We start from the raw sequence: 26,344 nt of genomic DNA on the forward strand, positions 1-26,344 counted from the left end.
AAATAATGTATTCTGATGTAACCCTTTTGTACCTGTCTATAACAGATGTACACACACACACACACACACACACACACACACTGGGAACCAAGCAATAGCATTATTCGTATGTTCTACGAATACAAGTTTTGCACTAAAAATACTATATTCTGATGTAACCCTTTTGTACCCCTCTATAACAGATTTAATAACTTTTATTTAGTTATTTAATTACAGCACTACATGGAGCTAGTTACTCTACATGTTTCATATTGATTCAAATAAAGAACCAAACTTGTGCTCTTATATTAAATATTCATAAACATGTCTAATCTAATCTAGAATGAAACTTCAGGAGACGTAATGAAATGTCTACTTTAGCAGATTTTAAAAACACTTATTTACATGTTTTTGAAACATATCTTCAGGAGAAACAAAATCACCTGCTTTGCATATTTATTACTTTTGACCAAAAACTTCCCCATAATCAGAGAACCATGACTGTTTGTGTTTTTAAGAAAACTAAATATCTGTGGAGAGGATTTGTAATTAGGGTCAACTCCTGATTTCCATCTTTCTGATAACTTTGAAAGATTTGAGTGATTCAACATCAAATGTATTTCTAATGTAATTATACATTCATCAAAACCCCAAGAGGCCGCATCGAGCTTTGCTCAGAAGTCACACGATCACAGAAGAAGCTGCTGTCTTTCAGTAGACCACAACAGTCTACTTGTTTTTATTGATTCACTTGATATATGCTTACAAATGATTACACATGATAACAATGATGACATGATGAAGAAAAATAATCTGAACTAAACTGCTGAAACTCAAGTCTCAAAATAAAACCATAAATGCTTCATATCTAAAAAGGTCAAATGCAAAGTAACTGAATGCAAATCTTAAAAACAGGAGACGTTTCTTTCAGCTCTGTCGTCACTGACACCTGTTTCCTAAACAACACATTCAAGGTGATCATCATCATACATGGTTCAAGAAACACCACAAACATCAGCTTTTTATGCACAAATGATCAAATGATGAAGAAAAAAGATGAACTCAACCGACAATAATCAAGTCTCCAAATAAAGCAACTAAAGATGAACATCTAAAAAGTTATAAATGCAACTCATAAAAAACTAGAAATGGAGTTTTTTCTTTGTTCTACTTTCCAGCAGAAAGCTGCGTCTCTTTTATATGCAGGACATGTGATGAGTGTGATTTGAAGAAACTGAGCTGCAGGTTGAACATCCTCATATGTGGAGAATACACAATAACATCAGAACAAATGATGACACATCGTCTTTTACACCAAACATAGTTTAAAAACCAGTCAAAAGCCTCAAGAGCTGCAAAGTCTTTCTGCAGAACTGTCAACTAAAGATTCAAAGGCATCATTTTCTTATTCCAAAAGTATATCAGTCAATTGACTTTACATGAAAAGAACAAGTCATCAAATCATGCATTGCTTTATTTGCCATGCTTTGTATACAGAGGAGAGAGAGAGCTGCTGTAGCTAACATTGAACAGCAGGGGGGGCTCTTTCCTCCATTTGAAACCAGAGCAACAATTGAGGGTCTGTGTTCGTCTGGAGCTCCACAAACTCTCTCAATGATATTCATGCTGGTAACGACGAGTCTCCTCATCCAACATCTCTTCCTAACAATCCTTCACTTTGTGTTCTTCTTCTTCTGCTCGGTAACCAGCTGGAGGAGCATGCACAGTTAGCTACATGTTGGGCTGCATGCGGAACTTCACGGACATTGTGAGGAGGGACTTTGGGTCACAAAGGACAAAGTGAACCAGAGATGTGGAAAATATGAATTAACGTGTTCAGTGAAGCAAGGATTGGTTATTGAACGGTAAACCACAAACGGCTGTTTCCAGGAATTACAAAGATAAAAAGGTCAATCACATTATCAACATCACACTTTAATGAAATACCTTTCATCAAAGTGTAGCTTGTTTTCTACTCAGCTGTGTTTCCTCTGAGGAGATTCATAGCTGCTTTACCGATAGCAAAAGCTGCTGTTTCACCAATCACTGTAGACATGTATCTCAGAGCTGATTTGAATCTTGGATTTTCCTCCATTTTACTTTTCATCTCCTCCAGTTTCTTGACCTTCTCTGTGTCTCCCTTCTCCTTCATCTTCTCGATCAGGAAGTCCAGCTGGACATGAGTGGAGAGGGAAACAACCTTCATGGCGATCTCCTCCAGTTTGACAACATGTTGGAAAGACTCTTCCAGAATCTGATCTTTGTCTTTCTGGAGCTCTTTCATTTTCTTCTGGAGAGTTTCCAAGAGACTTCCTGACTTCTCACTGCCTTCTCTACCCTTCTCATACATCTCTTTCATCTGCTGTATGGTCCTAGTAACTTTCCTGGTCTTGCTCACATATTTCCAGGGTGTTTTCACATGTTTGGATACAGGACACTGACCAGTACATGCTGTGCAGTGGAGCTCATTCTTATGGCCTGATATTTCACACTTTGTCTTGCATATTGTGCATTTGTTTTGCATGACCTCACACTGAAGTGGACTCGGGGCCACTTCGCATTGTTCGTGACAAGTCTCCTTACAGACTTCACAGCAGGTAGCTCCTGCATTGTTTAACCCAAACAAGTACCATATCTTCCTACCTTCTACAGGTACTTTATATTTATAGACTTCATCAACTTCTACTGTGAAGTCCTCGTTATTCTTCATGTCTTGTTCGTGTTTCTTCAGACCTTCCTGAGTCTGTTTGATCTCTCTCTGTTTCAGTTCAATGAACTGAACTCTCTCCTGCAGGTTTTCGATGCAGGCTTTCACTCTGATGCGTCTGTTCAACACTTCAACAGTTCCTGTCAGGTTCTGTGGTTTGGTATTTTTCAGGAAATCTGCGAATCGACCAATTTCTTCGTCTGTTGATTCCCATGCATACTTTAGAGTACGCTCATTTTTCTTATTTCTCTCTGTTTTCTGGATGTTACTAAACATGAAATGAACAGGCTGACCCTCCTCGTCTTTTGCAAGGCAAATGCTCTCATCTTTCAGAGCTTGTAGAACATTTTTAGGCGTCACAAAATCTGAATATGTGATGAGGGCAACGATGTTCTCCTCTACGTCTTTTCCAAACAGAGACACCACTGAATCAAAGACGTAAGTCAGTCGGTCACTCAGTCGATTGTCACTCGCTTTCAGCACCAGACACACTGCATCGATCTCATGAACTCCTTCTGTTGAGCGGAACAAGTCCAACAATCTTTCACTGACGAGGACATCTCTCTCAATCCCTCTGGTGTCTCCATACCCAGGAGTATCGATGATGGTCAGAGAGAAGGGCAGAGTTCTGTCTTCAAGACCAAAGACCTCGTACACGATCACGTCTGACGTCTGACTTTCTGTTTGTCTTCTCTTCTCTTCCTCTGCCATCTGATACCAGTCATTGTCCTCATACTTCGCCCCCATGGCGTAGTTAACCAGAGCGTTGATCAGAGTGGATTTTCCTGCGCCTGTTTCACCAACAAGCAAGATGGTTTTGTTTTTCTTTGTTGGATCTTTTTCACCGAGAGTCAGTCTTCTTATAGATCCTATGTTCTCTTGTTTTGGTTTCAGCCGGTAGACAGAGGGAGATCCTGGAATGATCTTAACTCTGTAGTTGGTGTTATCATGTTTGTGTGAGATGTTCCTGTAGAAAAAAAAAAATTATCTCCAAACTACTGAACATAGAAATACAAAAATACCACCTCACAAAAAGCGGTTACGTGTCTGTATACCTTAATCCTCCAAGAACTCTCAAATATGATTATTATATATGTTTATATATGAATTATATATTTGAATATTAATTACTCAAAGGCCACAAACTAGTTTACCTGGAACATGTATTAATGTAATAATGTTGTGATGTTATAGGTTAAAGTATTTATGTCATAATGTATTAATGTAATGATGTGAAAAAGTAGTTAGGGTAATAATGTGATTATGTAGTAATGTTATACAATGTAGAGATTTGCATTTCAGAGTGAAATCTGCAGTAAATATAATCAAATATAGTATTTTAGAGTCCACAATGTAAAATGCATTGTATTTCACATAGCTCTATACTTTGCAAATGCAAACGGTCTGATCGGCTGGAATTGAAAAGGTTAAGGGTTGTTATGTCTTATCACTATTTGAGTCACTATTTAGCAAGAAAGACAGTTTCACTCTCACAGCAGGCTGAAAGCAGGAGGCCTCTACGTTCATGGACAATTACTGTATGCGTTCACTTTCATAAAAGTGTACTTGTACAGCGTGAGGCTAGTCCAGACATGTCCACTCTTTGACTCCCGATTATGTTCACCTGGTGCCCTGTGTTGTCTCCTCCCCCCCCCCCCCCCCTCACACCTGTGTCTAATTGCTCCCCCCTCACCTGTGTCATGTTGTGCTGATTAGTGTAGGTATTTAGGCTCTGTTTCCCTATGTGTGGTGAGGCTGGTAGTGTGGTGCAACATAAAAAAATGAAAATGGTGGCGGTGTGCACATGTTCAGCAGGATTGAGGCTGTGTGTCATGTGTTCATGATGTAATAAATGCCCACACCGGGTTGTATTTTGGACGTTCTGCCTCTGCCTCCTTGCTTGGTCGGGCCACTCAATTGTCAGCGTCACAATGGTGTCAGAAGTGGGATTCGACCAAGTGAGGAGGTGACGACGACGAGAGGAAAGAAGAGGGACCAGAGAGAGGAACCGCGGCTGGGGGTGGCTAGGCCTGGAACTGACCAGGGGGCCACGGCTGCTGAGGCAGCAGGAGACGTGAGACAAAGAGGACTAGCTAACGGACGAGCTAACGGACGGGATAACGGACAAGCTAACGGACGAGCTAACATACTAGCTAACGGACCCACGAGGAGGCGACGGAGCCTGGGTTGGAGTAGGGGCCGACCAACGCCTTACAACAGGACAAAAAGGCTTCACTGGCTTCAGCGGCCCCGCTGGAGGTGGCGGAGGAGGCGGCGTTGAAACCGGGTGGCTGACTGGTTGTCCCGTAACTGAGACTGTAAAGACACTGTGTTTCCTGGGGAGAGGGGGAAGGAAATGTGACGAAGGTCACTTCGCCACTATGGACTGACGGCTTTGGCCGGGTAATATGGCACTTTATTAGCGTGAAAAATCTAAAATAAGATGAGCAATGAGAAAACAAAAACATGGCCGAACTTCATTTTATTCTCGGTGGAAAATGCCTATCGATATTATTTCTGTTATGTTGTGTAACTGTTTAATGGTGTTATCTTTATTGCTACCCCGTCAATGTATAGTTTTGGTCAGCGCAAAACCTTAAAATAGGCAATTTCCACCGAGAATAAAACGAAGTTTGGCCATGTTTTTATTTTCTGCAGGGAGAAATGTGAAGATCACGTGACATAGAGGCCAGTTATTGGAATGAATGGTGAAAAAAAACGTAGGGATCTTACAACTTCAGATGCGTTTTTGTAGAAATACTACGTCCTACGTTTTGGACCAACGTAGTTATTACACGTTTTTTTATGAGACTGAGTTGGTCTCTCTGTGTGCTGGGGGCGGGGCCTAATAGACATGCTGCAGCGGACACAGAGATCTGCCGGGGACGGAGCGTTCAAAGAGTATAGAGACACAAGTTGACTAAAATGTAATTTTTCGTTGACTAAAACTAGACTAACACGTTTTGAGTTTTTGTCAAAAATAATGTGAAAAAGTAGTTAGGGTAATAATGTGATTATGTAGTAATGTTATACAATGTAGAGATTTGCATTTCAGAGTGAAATCTGCAGTAAATATAATCAAATATAGTATTTTAGAGTCCACAATGTAAAATGCATTGTATTTCACATAGCTCTATACTTTGCAAATGCAAACGGTCTGATCGGCTGGAATTGAAAAGGTTAAGGGTTGTTATGTCTTATCACTATCTGAGTCACTATTTAGCAAGAAAGACAGCTTCACTCTCACAGCAGGCTGAAAGCAGGAGGCCTCTACATTCATGGGAAATTACTGTCTGCGTTCACTTTCACTTTCATTTCATCTTTATTTCGAACAGATTTAAAAAAACAAATACAAAATAATAAATGCGAAAAACAGAATACCGTATTTACAACAGTATTTATCAATATTCATAATAATATTTATATATTCAACAAAAAATATTCATAATAATAATATTAATAATAATAAGTGTCCGAAAGGGAGCAGGAGGAAGCAAATGCTTATTAATTCCCACCCCTTACTTACTGCTAATCAATGATTATCCTTTAAATCATTTCTGTAAGTTATTCCTACTCACATCTTTACATTTATACAATTACAATAATTTCTTATCTTCAATCGCCTCTCTTCATTCTCATAGTTTTTCAAAAAAGTGTTTCTGTCCATCCTTTAAACTGAATGATGCTTGTGCTTTGTTTGAACTCCTGCTCCAAACCATTCCATAAAATCACCCCGCAGATTGTTCTACTCATACTTCTCAGAGTTGTTCTGACCTTGAGTTGTTTATTATGTAGATTTCCTCTCAAATGATACACACACACCCCCCCCCCCCCCCCCCCTCTCTGTCTACGAACAATGTTTTTAATTTCCTAGGAAGTAGATTATGTCTTGCTCTGTACATGATTTGTGCCGTTTTAAATTTAACCAGATCAGTGAACTTCAATATGTGTGACTTCAAAAATAATACATTAGTGTGTTCAAGATATCCAACATTACTGATAACTCTTATAGCCCTTTTTTGTAATGTGCGTAACGGCTGTAGGTTGGTTTTATACGTGTTTCCCCAAATCTCCACACAGTAGATCAGATATATATCAGTGTGTTATAAAGAGTATTCAATGAGTTATAGTCCAGAATGCATCTGGCTTTTCCCAATATTGCGATAGTTTTAGCCAGTTTTGCTTTTACATGAGTGATATGAGGTTTCCAGCTGATTTTGTGTTCTCAAACCAAGGAACTTAATTTCATATACTCTTTCTATGTTTATGTTATCTAGTATTAATTGCACCTGTGGATTTGTTTTATGATTTCCAAATAACATAATCTTTGTTTTGCTTTTATTTAATGATAATTGGTTTGTGTCAAACCAATGTTTTACTTTAATCATTTCTGCTGTTATCACTTCCATTAACTCTTTCAAATTGTCACCGGAACAAAAAATATTAGTGTCATCTGCAAATAAAATAAATTTCAAGATATTTGATACTCTGCAAATGTCGTTGATGTATATTATGAACAGCTTTGGACCCAACACGGACCCCTGAGGTACTCCACAAGTTATGTTCATGTATTCTGATTTATGTTCACCAATTTCAACAAGTTGTTGTCTGTTGCTTAAATAATCTCTCACCCAGTTTAATCCCACCCTCTGATGCCATACCATTCCAGTTTTATCAGTAAAATATTGTGATCTATGTGTCAAATGCTTTTTGTGAGTCTATAAATATTCCCACTGCTTGTTTTTTATTGTCCATGCAGTTTGCTATTTCCTCACTTAATTCCATTAGTGCCATAGATGTTGATCTCTCTTTCCTGAATCCATATTGACAGTCGTCCAAAAGCTGATGTGTTTCCATGAACCTGTCAAGTGTTTTTGTAAAAAGCTTTTCAAGGATCTTGGAAAACTGAGAGAGCAATGAAACAGGCCTGTCATTTGTGTAATGGTGTTTATCCCCAGTTTGATATAATGGTATAACTTTTGCTATTTTCATTTTATTTGGGAATTTACCAGATTGAAAAGACAAGTTAAAGAGATGAGTCAATGGTTCTGCAATTTCTTCAATAATGTTTTTTACTATAATCATATCAATATTATTCCAATCGGTCAAAGATTTGCTTTTACATTTTCGCACAGTATCTATAATTTCTTTTTCTTCGACTGGTGTGAGGAAGAAAGAGGTATTGTTTTCATTCCAGAGGTTCGTATCTTCCCCTTTAGTTGTTTCTATGGTTTTAATTTTGTCTGCCTGATCTGGCCCCGCATTTACAAAGAATTCATTAAAACCATTAACCACATCTTCTGTATTATTAATAACATTATTTTTGTCCACAAAAAACTAACCAGAGCTTTTTGCTCCGTTTCTAATGACACTATTTAATACTTTTCATAAAAGTGTACTTGTACAACGTGAGGCTACTCCAGACATGTCCAGTCTTTGACTACAAAGGAATACAATGACTTATACACATATATGGGTATGGACATGTATTTGCTTCTAATGGAAAATATAAAGTCAGCCTTTAGTGAGACACAGGAGTAGAAATGTACCGGTGGCCTGAGGAATTTACCTCAAAAGAATGATCGGAGGGAAAATGTAATTAACAGCTGGAACTCATTTTAAACTGGTGAATTAATAATATACTTTAAAGTTCATACCAGAGAGCATTTTTTAACCTGTGACGTAATGACTATACCTTTACAGTTTAACTGGTGGGTCAAAATTAAATAACATGTTAAAGCTTTTTACTTTTTAACCAGTGAATTAACGGTGGGTTAGGTACATTTTAGAAACCTGCTCGAGATACACTTTGTGTCTCTTAACATCTCGATAGCAATGAATATCTTAAGAGCTTTGACAACAAATCCATAAAAAAATGTCGTCTGTGGAAGCCGTAGTACTGTAAGAAGCACGACCAATCATCTGAGCCGGCCCGGCTAAAATAACTGGATGGCCTACCTGCCTGTCAAACAAATGTCAAACATGAAATCATTCTTGTGTGGACCAAAATATGATATTATACGAGTAACTATTCTTCACCAAAGTGACACAAATGGCATAAAAACATGTGCTTCTTATATGGGTTATTTTTGACCCACCTATGTGAGAGTGTAGAGTCCAATCACTCGTGCATCTAAGGATTAAACTGATTCATTATGTTGTCTGCTTTAAAACAGCAGTTCATTGAACCTGGTTCTCCAGAAGTTAGTCGAGGTAAGACCTTTCAGAGGTGGATCTGAGCCTGGTGGTAAACTGGCAGAGACTCAATAGCTTCTGATAGGTCAATCAGTAGGTCTGATTAATAGTCAGAGATTAATACCGGTCCCCGACGCAACAACAGGCTGTGTATTACAGGTCTCATGCTATTTTTAGGCATATATTATGGGTCTCAGATATATACAAATATATAAAAAGTGTTTTGCTCAAAATACCAAACAGACCATGCATTTTAGAAATCCCTCATACCCCTCTATTCCAGCTGTTAGAGAAACGCTGATTCTGGATCCTTAGCTTGAACTGAAAAAAAGAGGAGGGGGAGCTTGTGCCTGCTCAGAATTCTACCGAGATACTCAGCTAAATGCTGCCGGGTTAAACGCCATATCATGTTCCAAACCACATTGTGACGGAGCGGATCACAGAGTGACTGACTCACACACCAAAACATTTCCTGCTCTCTTCCGTTCGTCAATAAATAAATTATCACTAAAACGTCCCTTTTCCCCCTCCCTTTCTGTAGCGCGACCAGGGATTTGCACAGACATTTGGAGGGGCTATTGCTCTAAACTAGAAAAATCTGGATCAGCTCCGTTGTTCCCCCGTTTTTAGAGATGTGGGTACGGAGGAAGAGAGAGAGGGTTTTGTTTTCTGACACTTAGTGAGTCTCCTGACGCACCGGGGACACACCGGGGACACACCGGGGACACACCGGGGACACATCTTTATGTATAAAAGACATCTAAAAGTGCATTTTGCATGATAGGTCCCTTTAAGGCATTTCTTTTAAGGCAAGTTGTCAATTGAATCAACATGTCAAAGAACATTTTATAAAGGAGCATTTTATAGTTTCTTCAGAATACAATTTTAAACATTTTAGTATTACTCACGTTGCCATGGTGACTGGTTACAGGAGCATGAGGATGGATCACCTGATGAGTTTTCTGCATAGAAGAAAACATGTTTTTAAATTACACAGACTTTAAAATCACACGTATTGAGAGAAAGTGATATTTAAAACGTTTTTATCAAAAACCATCAGATTTCACAGTTAAATCTGCCGGAGTTACAGCAGAAAATCAGTCTAAGAACTAAAAGATGTCTTATTAAAAATGATAAACTAAAACACACATATATAGTCATTTAAAGAAAGCAACATCAAACAGTATGAAACAGCCCAAATAGAAAGACCCAAGGCAAAAAGGTGATTCCGTCTCCTAATAGCAGTGATACGTTGTGTTACAGGAAGAGACTGAACAGACTGGTTAGAAGGCCAGCTCTGTCCTGGAGAGTCATCTGGACTAGAGGTGCAACAACTAATCGACTTGATCGATTCAAATCGATGACCAAATTAGTTGCCAACTAATTCAGTCGTCGATTCGTTGTTGACGTCATCACGTGTGTTTTACGCGCCGTTAAGCTCCAACGTTATCGGTCTTTTTATCGGTAGGCTACTGGAGACATTTAAAACATATATGTCATATGTATTATTGCTACATAAACATTATATCGCAGTTTTAGTGCCAACTCGTTTATAATATGCAAAAAGACAAAAAAGATCATCTATGATGTATTTTCGATCTTTCCAATCCAGACAAGAGATCTCTGTGTGCGATCTGTCTGTGTGCGAGGGGGCGGGGCAGTTTACACACACACACCCACACCCACACACACACACCCACACACACACACACGCACACACACACACGCCGTAAGGTTAGGACGATTCTAAGGGCCCGTGACTGACAGTTTTAGAACATTAAGAACAAAAATGTTAAATAACCAATGTGATATATTTTCATGGGGCCCAAAATCGCTGGCGGCCACACACACACATGCGCGCGGCTGCTACATGAATGCGACAAACACATGGTGGAGATGGCGAAGAGAACTAAGCCTCTGAGGTGTGGTTAAATGTCTCAATGCTCGTTACCAAAAGTGCAATAAGAGTTTATCATGTGAGGGCGGTAACACGAGCAATTTGTCTAAACATTTAGAAAAAGTGCTCCACATCCAGACGGAGGAATGCACCGGGTTCGACTGTCTTTCTAGTAGCTCTGTAGCCCCATCCACGAGTAACGTTTCCACGTCAGGTGTTATGTATGCTAGCAGCAACACACGGAGTTAACTACATTATACAAACATGGGTTAATGATTAGAGGAAACTGAGTTATTTAGTTTGTTAAAGTTTCAGCTATTCTGTTTACAGTTCTGTCATCAGATTATTTAATACCATTTGATAAAACATTGTTGTTTCTTCTGATGTGAAATATTATTTATTTAATTTAAGTAAAAAGCAATGTTAGTTTTGTTCAAAATGTGTTCAGTTAATTTAATAAAATATGTATTTTTGAATCAAGTATTCATCTTTATTGTCTTCATTGTTAGTTTCCACATGCCTAAAACAACCTCAAGCTAAATCTAAAAGTTGATGGCTAAATCAGAGCGTTTGAGAAATTGTGCAAGGCATAATAGTCCGAATAGTCGATTCATCGTTTCATTAATTGATAGATTCATCGATTATCAAATTAGTCGTTTGTTGCAGCCTTAATCTGGACACTGGTTAGGTGTTGGGAAAGTGCTGCACCCTCAGTGTCTCACGGAGAGATACTGCAGGTCCTTCTGTCCTGCAGCGGGCAGACTTTACAACCACCACGGCCCCTGGTAGACCCCCCCCCCCACACACACACACACATATAACAACAAAGACTATATCATTCCTGTTGTGCAATAATACTTTTGTACATATTTACCGTAAATAGCTGTGCAATTTATACTACCAACTTGTTTTACTTTCACCTGGCTGCTACATACTGGTACTGGATGTGTATTTTGTAAATTGTGAAATGTCTAGTTTTTTATCTGTAATATAGTTTTGATGCATACTTCTTGAGTGATATATAAAGACATTAAGCTGTCTTTGGCTCTTTGCTGTAACAATGGTAAATATCCCCTCTGTGGGACAAATAAAGGGATTTAGATTCTGATTTATATTGCGTTATAATTATGAGATAAAAGTGAAACACGTCATAAATCCTGCTTCCTGCTCTAAAGTGTTCTTACCTTTGTCGTTGTTCTCTGAAGATGAGGAAGCAGAGAGCAGGAAGCGTTTTTAAATACCAGTGAGGAGGGAGGGGCAGGATTCTCTTTGGTCACATGATTTCACAGAAACAAACTGTTTCTGTGAAATCTCTGTTTCTCTGAAATCATGAGACCAAAGAACATCCTGCCCCTCCCTCCATAAACTGTTTTGTCTTCAAACCTATTTGTTAAAGATGTGATTGTGTAGCAGGCTCAACAAGCTAGTGAGGAAAACACCCTTTGAGAACAATTCCCCACAACATGAACTGGAAAGCTGAATAAAAATATCTCCTAATTATTTAACACAATGTTTTTTCCGGTATTTAGCAGGTGCTGCTTTACCTGTGTCTGTTTATTCAATCAATCAAATGTTATTTATCAAGTCTATTTTCAGAAATGACACATAAGTCTCAGGGGCTTTACAGCACTATACCCTCTGACCTTAGACCATTACAGCAACAAGGAGAACCTCCCAAAGACACCCAGCAGTTAACGGGGAAATGGAAGAAACCTTGGGGAGAGCAACACGTATACATATCATTATAAATGATTATTATAAACTCACACAGTTATCACTGCTAGAGCAGCAGCTGTTACCTGTTTAACTAAAACAGCCTGGTTCAGACTGCTATGAAAATTATGGGGCTTAAAAAACACCTATCTCTCCAAAACATATACGAGCAGTCCGTTATCAGACAGGCAAACAAAATGGTGTCTGATCCCACCCACATACTCCACCCATAACTCCAGCTCCTACCTTCTGGTAGAAGATTCAGGGTTCCCAAGAGCAGGCTGAACCGCTATAAGCACTCATTCCTACCTATGTCCATTAAGCTTCTTAACATTCACATGAAATGAAATTTTCAGGGTTCGTACGGGTGCTTGAAATCCTTGAAAATGCTTGAATTTTTACGAGGTGTTTTCATGACTTGAAAAGTGCTTGAAATTGTAAATGCTTTACTTTTGCAATAAACTGCTGTCTGACTGAATAGTTCGCTTTTTAGATTAAAAGAAAATAACGAAGTCGGAGCGAGCTTAGTTGCTTCGCTTCTACATAAAACAGCTCCGCTCCGGCCTTCCCGCGCTATGCGCGCGACCTGCAAGTCTTTTATTTTGTGTGACCTGGGCATTCTAATGAGAGAATGACAGTATGCCAGGAGGTTGCTGTTTTAACGAGCGTTGGCTATCCGAAAAGAAATACAAGCTGTGGCTAAAACGAGGATCAACCCAACGATTCGCCTTCTGCACAGTTTGCCACAAATAATTTCAATTATTTGCGATGGGAGAGTCTGCGCTGACGAGCCATATGAAAGGTAAGCCGTAGTAGAGCATTTTGGATTAGGCTAACGTTGCATGTTACGTTTGTTTAAGCTAGTAACGTTAGCGAACTCGATGTGGGATAATTGCTTATGCAGGTGACAATAATAAAAAGGAGCGTACCTATGTCAGTATGTGCGACAGTCCCCATCCTGTGGTTTTCAGAGGATGAAGCACATAAAAGCAATGTATTTCTACTGGTAGTATTTTTCATGCCTAAACTTGCTCCACTTGAATTTGACTTTGGAAAAGGTGTAAGAACCCTGAATGTAGTCAAATGTACTTTTTAAATGTTGGCCATGAGAGGTAGTGCAACAGGTCGCCATTGCCAGTATGTGCGTCTGTGTACTGTGTTTGTTCAAACGGTGTATGACTGATGATATGTGTATGTCTCTTAATGTGCACTATGTTTGTATATGTAAATGTATGCGGAACTGCAGGACGGAGCGCAGAACACATTTCCTTACGGGGACAATAAAGTATATCGTATCGTATTAACACACATGATGAACACCCTGCTGCATCCTGTCTTCATGCTGGGCCTTAGAGGCCCGGGAAGCATTACTGACAATGTGTTGAGTATATAAGCCTTCATTATTTGCCTGTGTATTTCCTGATATCCGATATCACCTTTTATAAAACACAGACTTTGATTATGGTGCATTGAAACACTGAAATGTACTTACTAGTATTTTGTTTCAGGGAAAGTGGAAATAATACAATTACAACATATGTTTTAACTAGATTGTAAATCAGAAAGCAACTACAATACAACCCTTTAGAGGGCTGCACTTATTTGTTTATGTAATCGTTTATTTGGCAGAGACAATGCACATTCATGAACACTCAAAACTAAAAAATGCTTCAAGTGTAAATATGCCGGATTTTAGCTTGGAGCTAATTTCCCTCACATAAAACATTTAAGAACATGACAATCATACTTGGACATTTGTGGAACTCAGACAAACACAGACCCTGTTGCTGTAGTTTTAAAGTGAGTGAGGAACCCCCCCTGCTGTTGAAGGTCAGGTACTACAGCACCCTCCCTCCCTCCTCTACATACGGTACAAAGAATCGAAAGTCAATAAATGCACTATTTTATGATTTTTTTCTTTTGAAGTGAATTATATTGTGCTTCCTTTTTGGAGGTGCCTTAAGATTTACCAAAGCTAAGCTGTATGTGATGTACATGAGCCAACAAAGCCTTTCCATCTTTGAATTGACAGTCCTGCAGAAAGACTGAGCAGCTGCTGTCTCAGAGGCATGTTTCTGACGTGAAGAGGGAACTTTGAACTTTTGTGTTTGGTGTAAAAGATGACATGTGTATTCACCATCAGGATGTTACTGAGCTTAGTTTGTTCAAATCACACTCATCACATGTATATCAAAGAGAGGAGGCTTTCCTTGTTCTTTAAAACACAAATAACATCAATTATTTTACTGTAAGTTCTTTAACTGCATTTCACTGATACACTTTACTAAAGCAAGGTTTTGAATGCAGGACTTTTACCTGCAGTATTTTCATAGTAAAGTTTTAGTACTTTTCCAGCTGTAAATAATTATTTGAAATCAAAACGATATATTTAAAACAGGGTGAGCTTCATCGTGAGGAAGATCTGACATCCTGTTTGAATCCAGGAGAGGGCAGTAGTGCTACATTAAGGATGGAGGCTGCAGTAACAACCCACATTGGAAGAAGAGTAAAATATGAAACTGTATTTAACGTATGTTTTATCTCCAGGAATTTAGCGAGCAGCACATCATGTCATGGAGGAGAACCACAGCCAGGAAGCAGAAACCATCTGATCACCGACACACAGGTCAGTGCTCTTTCATTAATAAAGAACTGGATCTTCTTGACATCAGGAGAATACATATTATTGGTTTTTACGACAAATAGGCGATGTTTTTTATTAAAGTACTAACACCTCACTGTGAAAATACTATATGAAGGTTAACGTCCTTCATTGAAACTTTAATGTAAACATATTGATTGAGCAGCAATCTAATGAGGGTTGCTCAGCCCTCATTGGAAAAAGAGTCAAATATAAAACTTGTGTTTAATCTCCAGGAACCGATCAGCTGGAGGAAAATACTTGAAATGTAAGTATTGTTTTTAACTTACTCAAATATTTGACAACACCTACGCCAAACCCAAAAGGCCTTAAAGCGTACATCTTAAATAAATATATATAAAAAACTTTATAAACTTTCTAAACTATTTAATAAATAAATAAACATTTCAATATAAATGATTTACATTTCCATAAAAATCTTTTTTATCAGCGGATCATCATCGCCTCCATCATGTTTAGCTTTCCAATACCCGGCTTCTCTCTCAGAGCAACTCCACAAACTAGCTTACACACACACACACACACACACACACACACACACACACACACACACACACACACACACACACACACACACACACACACAGGGAACCAAGCAATAGCATTAATTGTATGTTCTACAAATACAAGTTTTACTAAAAATACTATATTCTGATCTAACCCTTTTGTAGCCCTCTATAACAGATTTAATAACTTTTATTTAGTTATTTAATGACAGCACTACATGGAGCTAGTTACTCTAAATGTTTCATTTTGATTCAAATAAAGAACCAAACTTGTGCTCTTATATTAAATATTCATAAACTTGCACATGTCTAATCTAGAATGAAACTTCAGGAGACGTAATGAAATGTCTACTTTAGCATATTTTAAAAACATTTCTTTACATGTTTTTGAAACATATCTTCAGGAGAAACAAAATCACCTACTTTGCATATTTATTACTTTTTGACCAAAAACTTTCCCAATAATCAGAGAACCATGACTGTTTGTGTTTTTAAGAAAACTAAATATCTGTGGAGAGGATTTGTAATGAGGGTCAACACCTGATTTCCATCTTTCTGATAACTTTGAAAGATTTGAGTGATTCAACATCAAATGTATTTCTAATGTAATTATACATTCATCAAAACCCCAAGAGGCCGCATCGAGCTTTGCTCAGAAGTCACACGATCACAGAAGAAGCTGCTGTCTTTCAGTAGACCACAACAGTCTACTTGTTTTTATTGATTCACTTGATATATGGTTACAAATGATTACACATGATTACAATGATTACATGATGAAGAAAAAGAATCTGAACTAAACTGCTGAAACTCAAGTCTCAAAATAAAACCATAAATGCTTCATATCTAAAAAGGTCAAATGCAAAGTAACTGAATGCAAATCTTAAAAACAGGAGACGTTTCTTTCAACTCTGTCGTCACTGACACCTGTTTCATAAACAACACATTCAAGGTGATCATCATCATACATGGTTCAAGAAACACCACAAACATCAGCTTTTTATGCACAAATGATCAAATGATGAAGAAAAAAGATGAACTCAACCGACAATAATCAAGTCTCAAAATAAAGCAACTAAAGATGAACATCTAAAAAGTTATAAATGCAACTCATAAAAAACTAGAAACTGAGTTTTTTCTTTGTTCTACTTTCCAGCAGAAAGCTGCGTCTCTTTTATATGCAGGACATGTGATGAGTGTGATTTGAAGAAACTGAGCTGCAGGTTGAACATCCTCATATGTGGAGAATACACAATAACATCAGAACAAATGATTACACATCGTCTTTTACACCAAACATAGTTTAAAAACCAGTCAAAAGCCTCAAGAGCTGCAAAGTCTTTCTGCAGAACTGTCAACTAAAGATTCAAAGGCATCATTTTCTTATTTCAAAAGTATATCAGTCAATTGACTTTACATGAAAAGAACAAGTCATCAAATCATGCATTGCTTTATTTGCCATGCTTTGTATACAGAGGAGAGAGAGAGCTGCTGTAGCTAACATTGAACAGCAGGGGGGGCTCTTTCCTCCATTTGAAACCAGAGCAACAATTGAGGGTCTGTGTTCGTCTGGAGCTCCACAAACTCTCTCAATGATATTCATGCTGGTAACGACGAGTCTCCTCATCCAACATCTCTTCCTAACCATCCTTCACTTTGTGTTCTTCTTCTTCTGCTCGGTAACCAGCTGGAGGAGCATGCACAGTTAGCTACATGTTGGGCTGCATGCCGAACTTCACGGACATTGTGAGGAGGGACTTTGGGTCACAAAGGACAAAGTGAACCAGAGATGTGGAAAATATGAATTGACGTGTTCAGTGAAGTAAGGTTTGGTTATTGAACGGTAAACCACAAAGGGCTGTTTCCAGGAATTACAAAGATAAAAAGGTCAATCACATTATCAACATCACACTTTAATGAAATACCTTTCATCAAACTGTAGAGCTTGTTTTCTGCTCAGCTGTGTTTCCTCTGAGGAGATCCCAAGTGGCTTTACCAAAAGCTGCTGTTTTACCATACATGTATCTCAGAGCTGATTTGATTCTTGGATTTTCATCCATTTTACTTTTCATCATTTCCAGTTTCTTGAACTTCTCTGTGTCTCCCTTCTCATTCATCTTCTCGATCAGGAAGTCCAGGTGGACCTGAGTGGAGAGGGAAACAACCTTCATGGCGATCTTCTCCAGTTCCACAACATGTTGGAAAGACTCTTCCAGAAACTGATCTTTTTCTTTCTGAAGGTCTTCTATGTTCTTCTGGAGAGTTTCCAAGAGACTTGCTGACTCCTCACTGCCTTCTTTACCCTTCTCATACATCTCTTTCATCTCTTCTTCTGTCTTCTTAACTCTCCTGGTCTTGCTCACATATCTCCAGGGTGTTTTCTGATGACTTGAATCACTGCACCCATCCTCACATTCAGTGCATCGTTCGTCTTTCACGTGTTTGGATACATGACACTTCCCAGTACACACGATGCAGTAATGCTCATACTTATGGCCTGATACTTTACACTCTTTGTTGCATATTGTGCATTTATTTTGCAGGACCTTACACTTACTTGGATACCAGGCCACTTCGCATGGATAGTGACAGTTCTCCTTACAGACTTCACAGCAGGTAGCTCCTGGATTGTTTAACCACAACCAAAACCATCTCCTCTCACCTTCTACAGGTTCTTTACCTTTATAGACTTCATCCACTTCTATTTCAAAGTCCTTGTTATTCTTCATGTCTTGTTCGTGTTTCTTCAGAGCGTCCTGAGTCTGTCTGATCTCTCTCTGTTTCAGTTCAATGAACTGAACTCTCTCCTGCAGGTTTTCGATGCAGGCTTTCAGTCGCATGCGTCTATTCAACACTTCAACAGTTTCTGTCAGGTTCTGTGGTTTGGTATTTTTCAGGAAATCTGCGAATCGACCAATTTCTTCGTCTGTTGATTCCCATGCATACTTTAGAGCACGCTCTTTTCTCTCATTTCTCTCTGTTTTCTGGATGTTATTAAACATGAAATTAACAGACTTACCCTGCTCATCTTTTGCAAGGCAAATGTTCTCACCTGTCAGAGCTTGTAGAACATTTTCAGGTGTCACAAAATCTGAATATGTGAGGAGGGCAACGATGTTCTCCTCTACGTCTTTTCCAAACAGAGACACCACTGAATCAAAGACGTACATCAGTCGGTCAGTCAGTCGACAGTCACTCGCTTTCAGCACCAGACACACTGCATCGATTTCACGAACTCCGTCTGTTGAGCTGAACAAGTTCAACAATCTTTCGCTGACAAGGACATCTCTCTCTTTCCCTCTGGTATCTCCAAACCCGGGGGTATCGATGATGGTCAGAGAGAAGGGCAGAGTTCTGTCTTCAAGACCAAAGACCTCGTACACGATCACGTCTGGTGTCTGACTTTCTGTTTGACTTCTCTCCTCTTCCTTTATAATCTGATACCAGTCATTGTCCTCAAACTCCACCCCCAGTGCGAAGTTAACCAGAGCGTTGATCAGAGTGGATTTTCCTGATCCTGTTTCACCAACAAGCAAGATGGTTTTGTTTATCTTTGTTGGATCTCTTTCACCGAGAGTCAGTCTTCTTATAGATCCAATGTTCTCTTGTTCTGGTATCAGCCGGTGGACAGAAGGAGATCCTGGAGTGGTCTCAACTCTGTAGTTGGTGTTATCATGTTTGTATGAGATGTTCCTGTAGAAAAGCACAAATATTATCTCCAAACTACTGAACATAGAATTACAAAATATCACCTCACAAAAAAGCGGTTACGTGTCTGTATACCTTAATCCTCCAAGAACTTTCAAATATGATTATTATATATGTTTATATATGAATTATATATTTGAATATTAATTACTCAAAGGCCACAAACTATTTTACCTGGAACATGTATTAATGTAATAATGTTGTGATGTTATAGGTTAAAGTATTTATGTCATAATGTATTAATGTAATGATGTGAAAAAGTAGTTAGGGTAATAATGTGATTATGTAGTAATGTTATACAATGTAGAGATTTGCATTTCAGAGTGAAATCTGCAGTAAATATAATCAAATATAGTATTTTAGAGTCCACAATGTAAAATGCATTGTATTTCACATAGCTCTATACTTTGCAAATGCAAACGGTCTGATCGGCTGGAATTGAAAAGGTTAAGGGTTGTTATGTCTTATCACTATTTGAGTCACTATTTAGCAAGAAAGACAGTTTCACTCTCACAGCAGGCTGAAAGCAGGAGGCCTCTACGTTCATGGAAAATTACTGTCTGCGTTCACTTTCACTTTCATAAAAGTGTCCTTGTACAACGTGAGGCTAGTCCAGACATGTCCAGTCTTTGACTACAAAGGAATAAAATGAGTTAAACACATGTATGGGTATAAATGGACATGTATTTGCTTCTGCTTCAAATGGAAAATATAAAGTCAGCCTTTAGTGAGACACAGGAGTAGAAATGTACCGGTGGCCTGAGGAATTTACCTCAAAAGAATGATCGGAGGGAAAATGTAATTAACAGCTGGAACTAATTTTAAACTGGTGACTTAATAATATACATTGAAGCAGTGGTTCTCAATGGTGGGTCTTGACCCAAAAGTGTGTCGCAAACCCGTTTCAAGTGAGTCGCAGATGTGTGAGAGAAGAAAAAAAATAGGAAAAAAAAAAAACATGGGTTTTCAGCATGTGTGCCTTTTTATATAGTTCAGCTTTGATTCCATCATCTCATTAAACCTTTTAAAAGCATACTTTAGTTCTGTGAAGGGATATAAGGGATATATGCACTGTGCATCACTTTAATTCATATTGTATGCTGGAAAGCGTATATATATTACAGCACGATTTTTTGTTGAATATTTGAGTTGTTCAAAATGTTGGGTCTCGATTTATTGACAAAGGAAAAAGTGGGTCCCGAGGCCTGACCAGTTGAGAACCACTGCTTTAAAGTTCATACCAGAGAGCATTTTTTAACCGGTGACGTAATGACTATACCTTTACAGTTTTAATGGCGGGTCAAAATGAAATAACATGCTAAAGCTTTTTACTTTTTAACCTGTGAATTAAAGGTGGGGTAGGTAAGTTTGAGAAGCCGGCTCGAGATGCACTTGTTGTTATATTCCATGGAATGCTCTTAACATCCAGATAGCAATGAATATCTGAAGTGCTTTGACAACAAATACATTAAAACATATCATCTGTGGAAGCCGTACTGTAAAAAGCATGACCAATCATCTGAGCCGGCCGGCTAAAGTAACTGGATGGCCTACCTGCCTGTCAGCCTTCCATCTGTGCACTAACTGATCTCGTGCCCTCATTGGTCATGTGCGCGTTTGTGTGTGTTGGAGGAGGGGCTCTGGAAGGAAGTGGCAGATTCGTCCGGCTGTGTATTTTTAAATTCTAGCGCACTCGAGCTGGTTTCTCTAAAATTCTATCCCACCTTTAAGAAATACACCTTAAAAGTTTATACCGGAGGGAAATAATTGTCACATTGTTATGAGAAAGGTAAAAAGCTTTTTCATAACACATTATGTCAAACATGAAATCATTCTTGTGTGGACCAAAATATGATATTATACGAGTAACTATTCTTAACCAAAGTGACACAAATGGCATAAAAACACACGTGCTTCTTATATGGGTCATTTTTGACCCACCTATGTGAGAGTGTAGGGTCCAATCACTCACGCATCTAAGGGTTAAACTGATATATTATGTTGTCTGCTTTAAAACAGCAGTTCATTGAACCTGGTTCTCCAGAAGTTAGTCGAGGTAAGACCTTTCAGAGGTGGATCTGAGCCTGGTGGTAAACTGGCAGAGACTCAATAGCTTCTGATAGGTCAATCAGTCGGTCTGATTAATAGTCAGAGATTAATACCGGTCCCCGACGCAACAACAGGCTGTGTATTAAAGGTCTCCTATTATGCTATTTTTAGGCATATATTACGGGTCTCAGATATATACAAATATATAAAAAGTGTTTTGCTCAAAATACCAAACAGACCATGCATTTTAGAAATCCCTCATACCCCTCTATTCCAGCTGTTAGAGAAACGCTGATTCTGGGTCCTTAGCTTGAACTGAAAAAAAGAGGAGGAGGAGCTTGTGCCTGCTCAGAATTCTACTGAGATACTCAGCTAAATGCTGCCGGGTTAAACGCCATATCATGTTCCAAACCACATTGAGACGGAGCGGATCACAGAGTGACTGACACACACACCAAAATATTTCCTGCTCTCTTCCGTTCGTCAATAAATAAATCATCACTAAAACGTCCCTTTTCCCCCTCCCTTTCTGTAGCGCGACCAGGGACTTGCACAGACATTTGGAGGTGCTATTGCTCTAAACTAGAAAAATCTGGATCAGCTCCGTCGTTCCCCCGTTTTTAGAGATTTGGGTACACACTTTGTGAGTCTCCTGACACACCGGGGACACACCGGGGACACATCGGGGACACATGGTGATGTATAAAAGACATCTAAAAGTGCATTTTGCATGATAGGTCCCCTTTAAGGCATTTCTTTTAAGGCAAGTTGTCAATTGAATCAACATGTCAAAGAACATTTTATAAAGGAGCATTTTATTGTTTTTTCAGAATACAATTTTAAACATTTTAGTATTACTCACGTTGCCATGGTGACTGGTTTACAGGAGCATGAGGATGGATCACCTGATGAGTTTTCTGCATAGAAGAAAATATGTTTTTAAATTACACAGACTTTAAAATCACACGTATTGAGAGAAAGTGATATTTAAAACGTTTTTATCAAAAACCATCAGATTTCACAGTTAAATCTGCCGGAGTTACAGCAGAAAATCAGTCTAAGAACTAAAAGATGTTTTATTAAAAATGATAAAGTAAAACACACATATATAGTCATTTAAAGAAAACAACATCAAACAGTATGAAACAGCCCAAATAGAAAGACCCAAGGCAAAAAGGTGATTCCGTCTCCTAATAGCAGTGATACGTTGTGTTACAGGAAGAGACTGAACAGACTGGTTAGAAGGCCAGCCCTGTCCTGGAGAGTCATCTGGACTAGGGGTGCAACAACTAATCGACTTGATCGATTCAAATTGATGACCAAATTAGTTGCCAACTAATTCAGTCGTTGATTCGTTGGTGACATCATCACGTGTGTTTTACGCGCCGTTAAGCTCCAACGTTATCGGTCTTTTTATCGGTAGGCTACTGTAGACATTTAAAACATATATGTCATGTATTATTGCTACATAAACATTATTTCGCAGTTTAGTGTCGCCAACTCGTTTATAATATGCAAAAAGACAAAAAAGATCATCTATGATGTATTTTCGATCTTTCCAATCCAGACGAGAGATCTCTGTGTGCGATCTGTCTGTGTGCGAGGGGGAGGGGCAGTTTACACACACGCAGCTGCTACATGCATAACACACACACACACACACACACACACACACACACACACACACACGCACACGCACGCGCACGCACGTGCACACACACGCCGTAAGGTTAGGACGATTCTAAGGGCCCGTGACAGTCAAACCATTTTAGAACATTAAGAAAAAAAATGTTAAGTAACCAATTTGATATCTTTTCATTGGGCCCAAAATCCCTAGCGGCCACACACACACACACACACACACACGAATACACACACACACACACACACACACACACACACACACACACACACACACACACACACACACACACACACACACACACACACACACACACACACACACACACACACACACATGCGGCTGCTACATGAATGCGACACACACACGGTGGAGATGGCAGAGAGAACTAAGCCTCTGAGGTGTGGTTAAATGTCTCGATGTGGAAAATGCTCGTTACCAAAAGTGCAATAACAGTTTATCATGTAAGGGCGGTAACACGAGCAATTTGTCTAAACATTTATCAAAAGTGCTCCACATCCAGACGGAGGAATGCACCGGGTTCCACTGTCTTTCTGGTAGCTCTGTAGCCCCATCCACGAGTAACGTTTCCACGTCAGGTGTTCTGTATGCTAGCAGCAACACACAGAGTTAACTCAATTATACAAACATGGGTTAATGATTAGAGGTTACTGAGTTATTTAGTTTGTTAAAGTTTCAGCTATTCTGTTTACAGTTCTGTCATCAGATTATTTAATACGATTTGATAAAACAGTGTTGTTTCTTTTGACGTGAAATATTATTTATTTAATTTAAATAAAAAGCAATGTTAATTTTGTTCACAATGTGTTAATTTAATAATATATGTATTTTTGAATCAAGTATTCATCTTTATTGTTTTCATTGTTAGTTTCCACATGCCTAAAACAACCTCAAGCTAAATCTAAAAGTTGATGGCTAAATCAGAGCGTTTGAGAAATTGTGCAAGGCATAATAGTCCGAATAGTCGATTAATCGTTTCATTAATTGATAGATTCATCGATTATCAAAGTAGTCGTTTGTTGCAGCCTTAATCTGGACACTGGTTAGGTGTTGGGAAAGTGCTGCACCCTCAGTGTCTCACGGAGAGATACTGCAGGTCCTTCTGTCCTGCAGCGGGCAGACTTTACAACCACCACGGCCCCTCGTAGACCCCCCCCCCCCCAACACACACACACACATATAACAACAAAGACTATAACATTCCTATTGTGCAATAATACTTTTGTACAACATATATTTACCGTAAATAGCTGTGCAATTTATACTACCAACTTGTTTTACTTTCACCTGGCTGCTACATACTGGTACTGGATGTGTATTTTGTAAATTGTGAAATGTCTAGTTTTTTATCTGTAATATAGTTTTGATGCATACTTCTTGAGTGATATATAAAGACATTAAGCTGTCTTTGGCTCTTTGCTGTAACAATGGTAAATATCCCCTCTGTGGGACAAATAAAGGGATTTAGATTCTGATTTATATTGCGTTATAATTAAGAGATAAAAGTGAAAAACGTCATAAATCCTGCTTCCTGCTCTAAAGTGTTCTTACCTTTGTCGTTGTTCTCTGAAGATGAGGAAGCAGAGAGCAGGGAGCGTTTAGAAATACCAGTGGGAGGGGCAGGATGCTCTTTGGTCACATGATTTCACAGAAACAAACTGTTTCTGTGAAATCTCTGTTTCTGTGAAATCATGTGACCAAAGAGAATCCTGCCCCTCCCTCCATAAACTGTTTTGTCTTCAAACCTATTTGTTAAAGATGTGATTGTGTAACAGGCTCAACAAGCTAGTGAGGAAAACACCCTTTGAGAACATTTCCCCACAACATGAACTGGAAAGCTGAATAAAAATATCTCCTAATTATTTAACACAATGTTTTTTCCGGTATTTAGCAGGTGCTGCTTTACCTGTGTCTGTTTATTCAATCAATCAAATGTTATTTATCAAGTCTATTATCAGAAATGACACATAAGTCTCAGGGGCTTTACAGCACTATACCCTCTGACCTTAGACCATTACAGCAACAAGGAGAACCTCCCAAAGACACCCAGCAGTTAACGGGGAAATGGAAGAAACCTTGGGGAGAGCAACACGTATACATATCATTATAAATGATTATTATAAACTCACACAGTTATCACTGCTAGAGCAGCAGCTGTTACCTGTTTAACACACGTGATGAACACCCTGCTGCATCCTGTCTTCATGCTGGGCCTTAGAGGCCCGGGAAGCATTACTGACAATGTGTTGAGTATATAAGCCTTCAATCAATCAATCAATGTTTATTTATATAGCCCAATATCACAAATGTTACATTTGTCTCAGTGGACTTCACAGTTTGTTCAGAATATCAGTATGACAATACGACACCCTCTGTCCTTAGACCCTCTGACCTTAGACCCTCTGTCCTTAGACCCTCTGTCCTCAGACGCCCTGTGCTTAGGCCCTCTGTCCTTAGACCCTCTGTCCTTAGACCCTCTGTCCTTAGACCCTCACATCGTACAAGGAAAAACTTCCAGAGAAACCCCACAGTTTAAAGGGGAACATGGGAGAAACCTCAGGGAGAGCAACAGAGGAGGGATCCCTCTCCCAGGACGGACAGACGTGCAATAGATGCCGTGTGTAAATCGAAGAGATAATACATTTGCAACATAGGTAGACCAAATGTTTGGAAATGCATGTGTGTATAATAGGAAGATGAATCCACGAGGATATCCATCCAGGACTTATGATCCAGGACCACAGCCACGACTCAAGATCCAGGACTCGCGATCCATGACACAGGACCGCAGGATCATCCATGACTCCGGATCCCGGCGTATATAGACACCAAAAAGAAAGACATTTGGGGAAGCTGGGTTAATCGGAACATGAGAGTACACAGGTATAGACAGAGAGAAGGAAGAAGTAAGATGTCCCCCGACAAACTAAGCCTATATCAGCAAAACTAGGGGCTGAATCTAATCAGCCCTAACTATAAGCTTTATCAAAAAGGAAGGTCTTAAGCGCACTCTTAAAAACGGATAGGGTGTCTGCCGCCCGAACACAACCTGGAAGCTGATTCCACAAAAGTGGAGCTTGATAAGAAAAGGCTCTGGCTCCCATTGTACCTTTAGAGACTCTAGGAACAACCAACAACCCTATTTAGGGGCAATGGATGTCCACTTGCGGGAGACGACAGACAGTGGTGCGGTTAGCCAAAGTGACAATGGATGTCCACTTGCGGGAGACGACAGACAGTGGTGCGGTTAGCCAAAGTGACAGAC

The 26,344-nt window shown here is 39.1% G+C and overlaps 2 protein-coding genes across 2 annotated transcripts; both read right to left on the minus strand.

Annotated features, from left to right (window-relative positions):
- Positions 1-1,951: 1,951 nt before the first annotated feature.
- On the minus strand, positions 1,952-11,975 carry LOC307026944 (uncharacterized protein; the record flags this gene model as incomplete). The annotated part of the gene is made up of 3 exons (XM_079695103.1): positions 11,963-11,975; positions 9,790-9,843; positions 1,952-3,653 (listed from the first exon to the last, which is right to left on the minus strand). Exons 2-3 carry the CDS (start codon positions 9,795-9,797, stop codon positions 1,952-1,954), a joined length of 1,710 nt encoding a protein of 569 aa, XP_079551229.1. The 5' UTR covers positions 9,798-9,843; positions 11,963-11,975.
- Positions 11,976-16,342: 4,367 nt separating this feature from the next.
- Positions 16,343-24,682, minus strand: LOC307026941 (uncharacterized protein). The gene is made up of 3 exons (XM_079695101.1): positions 24,631-24,682; positions 22,279-22,333; positions 16,343-19,352 (listed from the first exon to the last, which is right to left on the minus strand). Exons 2-3 carry the CDS (start codon positions 22,284-22,286, stop codon positions 17,591-17,593), a joined length of 1,770 nt encoding a protein of 589 aa, XP_079551227.1. The 5' UTR covers positions 22,287-22,333; positions 24,631-24,682; the 3' UTR covers positions 16,343-17,590.
- Between the last annotated feature and the right edge of the window lie 1,662 nt (positions 24,683-26,344).

Source organism: Notothenia rossii, assembly GCF_949606895.1.
Source record: "Notothenia rossii genome assembly, contig: scaffold_158, whole genome shotgun sequence".
NCBI lineage: Eukaryota > Metazoa > Chordata > Actinopteri > Perciformes > Nototheniidae > Notothenia > Notothenia rossii.